Consider the following 9,853-nt stretch of genomic DNA (forward strand, 5'->3'; position numbering starts at 1 on the left):
GATTGGACTGGTGCTAGGTGAGATGCTGCATGCAAGCCTCAAACCTGTTTACATTTGTTGTTTAATTTCCTGCTTTCTTTCTAGAAAAAATATCCAAATCATTTCAGAGATACTATAATATAAAAAGTATAAGAAAGCAGGTTAGTTGCAAGATAAATCTAGCCTGTTGTACCTGTTACCAGGTTGATGAGTTCCACAGCCCAGATTAATGGAAAACTGGATCATGTGAGTTATGGTGGAGGGAAGTACCGGCAGGACATGGAAGTAATCGACAGCCCAGACATTCTTGTTATGCCCTTGATGATTCTTTTGCTTAAGACAGAACTTGGTAGCAGGAGTCTGCAGCTCCGGACTAATGACAACAGAAGCCAAAGATGGAACCTTCAAAAGAAATTAAACTAATTAGGTTTATATAAAAAAATTACACAGAGAAGGACTGTTTATAAAATAGCAGCAATAATTTCAAAGGGGCCAAACAATACTAGCCCACCATGTTGCTTCTTTCATGTTGACTATTAAATTAACCATCTCCCCACAAAAGAACCCAGACACAAACTCATTTAACTCACTGCATGGCCATCACTACTCTGGGAATCAGGGGTGCTCAGCACCTACAATAATCAGAGTATTTGACTGTAAATACCTTGAAGGGACTGTCTTCTGTGTTCTGAAAAATACTAATTAAGCTTGATTGCTTAGCAGTGATGGTGCGTTAGAAAAGGGTATTGCCTCTCAACTCTTCCAGTTCACATTAGCAAATGCAATGGAAGTGCACCTCTGGTTTAAATAGAATGGAATAATTTGGAGAGGATACCACGTTTGAAATATAAGGAAATGTTCTTCTGATGAAATTTAGCTCATGTGTCTGGAGCTACATGACTAGTTTTTTTAATATATTAAAGGGACATTTTCAGCTGTAAATGTAGTCGATTTGGAAAAAAAACCCATGTCAAATGTAGTTGTAGAGACTACCCCTGCCTCTGAGTCACCCTATTATTTTCTTCAGTTGTCAATAATAATTTCCTTTTTTTAAAGTGGGTTGTTTCCTATTGCCATGCAAAAAACAGGAGAAACTTTACTACAGTGAAACAATAAAACTGACTCAGCCCAAAGTGCTTTCAAATACATAAAGTAAACAGACTGAAAGAGATTTTTCTCTAAATTTTATAGTTATAGTAATCTTAGGTGTTAACAAAAGAAAGTGATAAAAGTGCGTTTTAAGTAGACTAGACCTTTAATACAATATCCTCTATGTACTGTAAGGTATAAACATGCTGTAGTTTCGTTTGTAACAATGTTGTGTGCATATGTATATATATAACTCCTTTCTTTTCTTCTTCCTTTTAGACAGCACAATAAAAATATTGTACCAGAGTTACTGTGCTGGCTAGGGCTCTGTGTATGGCACATCCACAGACAGCCACTAAAGCATATGGCTCTTCATAGCAGGAGGAACCCAGATTCAGGAAACAATCCTGAGAAGAAATTGAGGGGTGAATATTCTTGTTGCCTGGGTGAGAAGGCAAAAGTATTTTCCAGCAATAGGAATGGAGCTGTCTCTGTATCCTTTTTTAGTAATAAATACATTGTCTGTTGTTTACTGAGCTCATGCCTGTGTCATCATTCCAGGGAGTCTGTCTGCTTGTGCTAAACAACCAAAAAGGAGACTGCGAGGTCACACAATTGCCAGCGAACCGAAAAATCCATTATTCGCTCAGCTCTAATTTTAACTTTCATCTAGACTTCTCATATTTTGATTGGTGTTGTATAAGCTTGACAAAACCCAGGGTGAATTTTGCTCAAGTGTTCCTTTCACAATAGAGAACTCTTTGGAAATTGCGTATGAAAGCCCCATATTTTCTGAGACAACAAAAACAGCACGTTCTTTTTAAAGGATACATCTGCTGTCACAGTAGGACTGCAAAATTATTGCCCAATGCTAGCTTCACAAACCTACCATGCCTACCTGACTGCTTACCAGACCACACGGACAGCACAAACCTCTCCTTTATTGACACTCCCATTGCCCCAATCTAGCTGCTGCATGCTCTCATGCTCAAAAATAGTTATAATAATTATAAGCTTTCAACCTCTTTATCTGCTACCTTCTTATTAGTCTATTATCCTGGCACCAAATGAGTTAAGTAGTGAGCATTGCAGAATTTTGATGCTCAGATGCTTTCTAACAGAGTGATCCGTATATGTTAGTTGCTTGAAAAGCTCTTGTTGAATTACCCCAGTAGAATGCCACACTCAGCATGGTCAAATTGGCTTAAAATGTAGGTTGTCTGTCTATCTTTGTCTATAACACCTACCTTATAAGAAGCATAGGTCAGTGTATCAAGAGCTATGTGCTCTTTCTTTCCTTCTATCTTTGCATAGAGGAGGACATCATTTTCATGGGCTTCTCCAGAATCACAAGTTCCCCCTTTACAATACATATTTGAGAAACAAAATAATTGAAGCATGTGTTATTTAAAAGTACAATCACATTAAATTCTCATAATTATGAAAACAATTACACCTAGATATTATTAAACTAAGATCTGAAACAAAAGAACACAAGCCCCAATGGAATAATGTATAAGAACCATTCGATCAGATAGGCCATTCTGGAGATCAAGGCCTTGACAGAAAAGCCTAAGTAACTATTTTTATCAGTTTATTGAAATAAATTTTAATAAAAATAATGTTATGCCACAAGTGGTGTTTGTATCTGTGCATTTTACACCCTATTCACATGGAAGTGCGCTGCTTTTTTTCAGTGTTTGATTTCCTATGTTTCTGGTAGAAATCAGTGAATTGTTATTACTTAGTATTTACATCCTGGTTAGAGTCAAAGGCCTCTGTCAGGTTCAGGGCTCCATCATGTTTGGTGCTGTGCAAACACAGATTCCATATAGCAAGATAGTACTGGGTCCTGGGCACAAGAGTAGTCCTTGCAAGCAGGCAGTGGAAGGGCTGTTCAGGGCTAGCCTCTCCAAAAGATACAGAGGGAGGTTCAGAGAGCCTGTGGGACCATAGTTTCTACTTCTTCCTCCTCACTCCTAAGCTAACTAGGTGCATGCCAGGCACTGTCTTCATGGGTGTGGTTGCAGCCATACTTTCTCTGCCTCCCTTTGAGGTACCACTAGGGTGATGCTACATAGTTTCTGATACATATTAGCACAATAGAGCCCTTAGTGAACATTGTGGAGAAGTAAAAGATATGCCAGTGGTAATTGTAATTTACAGTACTTTCAGTAGGGAATAAGAGAGAGAGTCTTTACTCAGCCAAACTCCCATTGCTCAATGGAAGGGAGCATGGTGTAGTGGTTTAAGAATGGGATTAGGAGTCAGGAGGATTTCTGGGTTATTTTCGTTTTACACAGACTTGGTGTGTAACTCTGGGCAAGTTCAGCAAGACTCCCTGTGCGCACCTGTATAATGAGAATAATGTTTATGTAATCCATAGGATTGTTGGCAGGACTAATTAGAATTTGTTAGTTGCTTTGAGATCTCTGAATGAAAGGTGCTGTATAAATTAAAAATACTAGTATTAACATAGCAACCTTATTGCTGGCTTTCCCAATATACTTGGCATTCATGGATGTGAAGAGGGTGCTAGTCCGGTGTCCCAAAGCCTTGTTATGGCAGTGAGGTCCTAAGCAGTTCTGCCTCAAGAAGTGGACCCCCAGTTGGGTATGGAAAGATTCCCTCATCCTCTTCTTCCTCCCTTTCCCCATTTATCCATAGTTGTGGCACTTCCCAGATACTTTGGGAAGCACAGTTAGCAGAGCATGAGTTATACTTTAGTCATACACAAATTATTGGGCTGAATATAGGGGAACAGTGAAATTTAATGGCATGGAACACATAGGTCAGATGAGATGATATATTGGTCCCTTCTAGCCTTAAACTCCATGAATCTATTCATCTACTTCCGCTCTGGCTAACAATGAGCTGGCCATTAGGCAGGCAGGCAAGAATTTGCTTGGGGAAATGCACAGTGCATCTTGCTCAGTGTGCCCCTGTTCCCTAATGTCATTTACATGGGCTCAAAGGGAGTTAGACACGGTAGAGTTTGTGACTTGTTTTTACCCACTGCAAAGGAACAGGGTTTCAGCTGGGGCAGCATCTCCATATCTGTAGAGCTCAAGAGACTTGTAAAGCTTTCATGTGGTAGCAGCTGTGGAGGCCAGAGCTGGCTCTAACTGTTTTGCCGCCCCAGGCAAAAAAGACGACCACCGCCCTGCGGTAACGTCCCGCCCCAGCGCCACCGACTCCCCCCCCCCCCCGTGCCGCGCTGCGCGGGGCCACCCAAACCCCCGGAGCACCTCGCCGGGCCAGTTAAACCCCTGCCCCCCCCGAGCGCCAGGCTGGGCCAGGCCGGGCCGCCCAAACCCCCGCCCTGAGCGCCTCGCCAGGCTGGCCAAACCCCCGGAGCGCCGCGCCGCCCAACCGAGTGCCGGGCTGTGCTGCCGAAGCCCCTGACTCCCCGCCCCTGCGTGCCGCTGAAACAAACACCCCCCACGCTGCCCGACCAAAACAAACCCCGAGTGCCGCCCCGCCAAACAAAAAACAAAAACACCGCGAGCGCCCCCCGCCATCCCAACATTGGCCGCCCCTTCTAAGGTACCGCCACAAGCACGTGGTTGGTCGGCTGGTGCCTGGAGCCGGCCTTGGTGGAGGCAAATCTGAGCTGGACATATTCTTTAAATGCTGCAATAGAGATAGAATGGCTTTAAACAACATGGACGCTAATGGTAGTATATTTTATTGGCATAGCTCCATTTGGTATCCTGGATAATGAATATTAAAACAAGGTATCTGAAACTGAAAAAAGGAAGTTTCACGCTTTCCTGTATCAGGCTGACATTGCAGGTTGATTTAAAAAACAGGATGAGGAAACTCTTTTAAATAGTCTGTAAGATTTCAGATATAAAACACTTCAATTGCTTTGTCATGCAAAGATGGCCAATTATAGGGGTGGAATAAACAAAGGGTGTTCTGAAAAGCCTTATAAGGCTTACATCTTTGTTGTGACTTACATTGGACTATGAAAGTTCTACTTGCTTCTGTGAGGCTTTATTTGTATCCCTGAATATTTACACTATTATGCATTTAGCTACAAACAGGCATAGCTTATGTTTTCAATGCGATCACCCAATTTCTCCACCACTCTTGCTGAACTGACAGCCTCTCCTGTAAGTTCAGAAGGTTGACAAAGTTTCTTTCCTGTTTCTCTTGCAGGTGTTGTAATGCCTGGAAGACCTGGAAATAAGGAAACCTCCCTTTCCTGTGCTTTATTGGTAAATCATGTAACACAGGGGAGATGCGTGACAATTCAGAGAAACTACAGCAGGACTTTAAATCAATGAATTAAGTTTTTTTTTCTTGTTGACTCAAAAGGTGGCTTTGGAAGGTCACTAATTTAATCCATGCTTCCTCCTTTATCATCCCATTATTTTATTCCCTATTTTCTAAAAACTAAATACTGTGTTGAGAGAATAAATTTCATGTGGAATTTCCTTTATTTATACATGTACACATTAAATTCCTGGAAAAATACAACAAAATATTGGATGATTTCCCCACACCCAACAAACATTTGTATGAATTTGGATTTGTGAGAGCGAATGCCTAATACAGTTGTACTAACAACAGCCTTCTTATTTGGAGAGGAAACTTCCTGCTTTACTTCATCTTTTATTCTTGCTAGTTTACTTTTGCCCCCCAAGAAAACCATTCAGGGTGAAATTCATCCCACTGTGAAAGGTCTGCACATAATCCTCAGCACTACTTAAGTATTTAATATAGTTTTTCAGTACTGTGGAGTTCTTGTGTGTACCTTGTGCTCTGGGGCTGAATTTCACCCTCAGGGAAGATATTATTGTGGTAGCTATTCATGTGTCTGGTGATGGCTTAGTAGCTCAGGAGCAGAAACCATTTTGTGGGTTAGTTAACAGAGACATGGTCTGTTGTAATAATTAAGGCCTAGAAGGCCTTCCTCAGCTGTGAGCCTAACTGTGGGAAAGTGGATGGAAGTTTGTAATATTGTTAGGTTACCTGGAATAACAAATGTTTGCAAACTTTGATGTGAAAAAGGTAACAGAAGTCCAACCCAGAATGTTACATAAGGTTGTTTGTAAAAAAATATTAAAAGTGAAATACAGAATGACTGAGTTAGTCTAAACAAAAAGGTGTTACCGATATAACTGAAGCACTGTGTTGAGATCATATGTGGCAACAACGCAGATGTGGAATCAGAAATCAATGGATTAAATGTGGCAAATCAGGAGTTAGGCGAGAGTGATGAACAAAATAATGAGAGGATGGCCTATTCCACCCATCACTCCCTTTTGGATTTTTTTAAAGAAACAGACTTTGTGAGAAAAATTGGTGACTGCAGGAGATTCACGATTATGGCTGCCACCCCAATGTTTCCTGGGAATCTGGGTCTTTTTCATTCTGATCCTGTCCTAATGAGACCAAGCCAGAGAGAGGGACCCAGATGATATTGTCACCTCCACCAGCTCTGGATGAATCCCAAATGTCATCTAGGATGTGAAGCTCTATTCTCCCCCATCTCATGTGTCCTTTTCCTTCCCCACCTTATTTCTTATCTTTCTTATTCCTCTTCTTTTGCCTTCTGTCTAAGCGGAGTCTGGCTTAGCTGGCCAGGATTATATATTTTGCAACACTGTTGTAAACCCAGGACCAAAAAGAAGCAGCTTAAAGCAATGCCCTAAACAGGCCGATGTATATTTGCCAGGTCTCAGAGTGGCTGATAAGACCATGTGCTGGGCCTGTATTTTTCCAGCAGTGAGGTTGTAAGTGAAAGTCAACATCAGAGACAGAAAAAGTTGCATTTTTATCTTTGCTGTTCTTTCCTTTCCCATTCATGCGTGTTTGTCTTGTTTTGTCTTCTAGAAAATGGGATTAATAACAAAGCAATAACAACAGCTTCAGCCTATCTCAGCTAACTTCACTTTTCCCCAAAAGGACAGTTATTGCCACCTAAGAGACTGTCAAACATGGGCTTTATTCCTGGTAAAGACTCTCTCCAGCTACAGGAAAAGAGAACAAGGGATTTGTTAAAATGAAAGCCTTATTTAATACTTTACATTTCAATTGCATTAACTGTTTTTCCTTCTTTTCTGTATTTTTAATAAAAGATTAAAAGGAATTTTTTTTGCCATGGTATTAAGCAGGCTGAGGTCTCTGTATACCAAACCCTGAACCTTGTTTAAAACTGTTTAATGCTGGACAGTGACTGAGTTATGTTAACACCTATGACTCTATGGACCCCATTTTCTCTTTCTAAAATTAACACAACAGCTCCCACCTGGAGACAACTCCCATTTCAGACAGAACAAATTGGGCCTGATTCTCCACTGTGTTACTCTCCTCTCACACTGGTGTGACTCTATTGAAATCAATGAAGTCACACTAGTGTAGAGGTGGAGTGACTCAAAACTATCATCTTTAGAAGATATTTAGCATCTTTAGGTTCAGATTGTCGGATTTCAAATTTATTCTCAAATTAGAGTCTGATATGTTTTGCATGTCCCAAATATGTTAAAAGTACATACTCACCCATGCTGAAGTAAAATCTCAGGTTCCCATAACCTGTAGTGTCCATATATGGAGTACATAGTTTTCTCTCTCCATCTCTGAGGAATACCATAGATGAACCTGACTCCAGTGTTCCACATTCAGTACCAATGACAGCTCCAGATATGTCCCATCTAAATACATCAACAATGTGTTGAGAGTCAGATACCTGGTAGGGGTAAGCCTGTATGTTTCTAACAGTTTATTTTATAAAGAAAAACTTCTTCAAACCTCATGTGGTATAATGAAAAGCAGTTTGTTCAAACATGTTAGTCACCACAAAATAACAGTTCCCTAAATTCAGTCAACTTAAATAGCATACAATTAATGTATGTCAGCAAAGTTGTAGATTATATTATTTAAAATACAATAATTGGTAGAATTGTACAAAGTTATTTAAGTTGTTGAGATATTTATTTTGGCTGTTGAATATTACCCTTTCTCAGTACTTTGGTGTTATATAAATAAATAACATGTAATATAAATGCAACCTCCATTGTATTTTCATTTTGGTTAATTTAGAAGACATTTACACATCACTGAAACTTTAAAAGGCAGACTGCATTGATCATATCTACTATGCAGTCATTGAACATGCCCTCTATTTAACTTTTTGAGTAGCATTTGAACATTTTTGAGTAACAGTTTTAATTCAGTGCTTGAATAGAGAAAAAAGAGATACTATGCTTCTCAAAAAATTTAATCTGATCCCTCTTTTTCTCACATTTCATAGAAAACATGTTTTTGTTTCTCCAGCTAGTGGCAGTGAATATAGTTGGTCGGGAATTTTCCAAGGAAACATTTTCATCAGAAAATGGTGTTTGTTGAAATTAAAACTGTTCACAGGCAAGGGTTGGTTTCCAAATCTCCTGATTGAAAAACAGGTTAGTAAAAATCCTGTTTTGACATTTTAGAAATGAAAACTTTCATTTTTCAATTTGAAATTACTTTTCATTTCAAAGTTTTAGTTAATTTATACTAAAAAAAGTTTTAAACATAGAAAAGGTCAAAATAAGATGGAATGTTTGAAAATGATCAAAATGAAATGCTTGGTTGGCCCTATCTGAAAAGATCTTTGAATGATTGATTTGTGAAAATTTTCATTGTGATTTGTGATGGCAAAATAATTCAGAATTTCAAAAACACTCACAGGATGGGAAAACCATTTCCTGCCCAGCTCTAGCAATGAGAAGTGAGTGAACAGAATCTAACAACTACTTAAGGTCTCCTTTTCTAATTTCTCAGTACTGTTTCTTTCCAGTAATAAACAATTGTCAGTAACCCCCACTGCAATTGCTGATCTTGTTTATATTTGATACTTTTTTTTAACCTCTCAAACTATTTCCAAATGTACAGGTGTGATTTTTTTTAAGTGCTCAGTGCTGCTACCACTTAAGTCAATTGGAGTTCAAACATTAACTTCAATGGCCTCAGAGTTAGGCCTATACTGAGGGTATTTGAAAATCCCACTTTATATCTTATAGTAGATTACAAAGAAATATTTGAAAATCTACCAAATTAACATTTATTGAAATACTTTTATGGTACAAACATAAATGTGTCATCTGAAGAACAAAGAGCTCCATAAGAATTTAATCTGTTTGGCTGCAAAAGTATGGTTAGCTTACATTTCAATAAATTTAAACATTCTGTAGCAAAGCATTTTTGTTTGATGTACATCTAATTCTGATGAAAGAACTTTTGTGGTTCAGACGTTTAAAAAAATAACACGTGATATGATAAAAAATAGTTACCATTTTTGAAGATGGGTCTTTGGGGACCAAGACAATTGCAGAATTAAACAGTTGAGCCTGTTTTGATTTATACAAAGAAATCTCACAATGGTTCATTGGTCTTTTTATATGCTCCATTTAGCCCAATTAAAACACTCTCTTTACTGACCCACAAAACAACTTGGGGTCATGAATGATGCAGATCATGGCTGTTTCTAGGGATAACTTCCTTTTAGGGAACATTCAAAATGAAAAACAGAAAGTTTAAGAATGTAAAATGACTCTGGCATTTTTGTAAAAATAAGTCCAAATTCTCTCTGAAATGATAAATAGAGAACTTGTGGCACCTTAGAGACTAACAAATTTATTAGAGCATAAGCTTTCGTGGACTACAGCCCACTTCTTCGGATGCATATAGAATGGAACATATATTGAGGAGATATATATACACACATACAGAGAGCATAAACAGGTGGGAGTTGTCTTACCAACTCTGAGAGGCCAATTAATTAAGAGAAAAAAAA

The 9,853-nt window shown here is 38.9% G+C and overlaps 1 protein-coding gene across 2 annotated transcripts in view; it reads right to left on the reverse strand.

Moving 5' to 3' along the window:
- Positions 1-9,853, reverse strand: part of RELN (reelin) — a 438,814-nt gene that overhangs the window by 151,582 nt on the left and 277,379 nt on the right. For both annotated transcript variants that reach the window (XM_034766139.1, XM_034766147.1), the window contains exons 12-14: positions 7,579-7,730; positions 2,316-2,428; positions 173-381 (exon numbers count right to left, since the gene is read on the reverse strand). In XM_034766139.1, the coding sequence (XP_034622030.1) occupies positions 173-381; positions 2,316-2,428; positions 7,579-7,730 (474 nt within the window). The remainder of the gene's footprint in view (positions 1-172; positions 382-2,315; positions 2,429-7,578; positions 7,731-9,853) is intronic.

The sequence above is a fragment of the Trachemys scripta genome, chromosome 1 (genome assembly GCF_013100865.1).
Source record: "Trachemys scripta elegans isolate TJP31775 chromosome 1, CAS_Tse_1.0, whole genome shotgun sequence".
Lineage (NCBI taxonomy): Eukaryota > Metazoa > Chordata > Testudines > Emydidae > Trachemys > Trachemys scripta.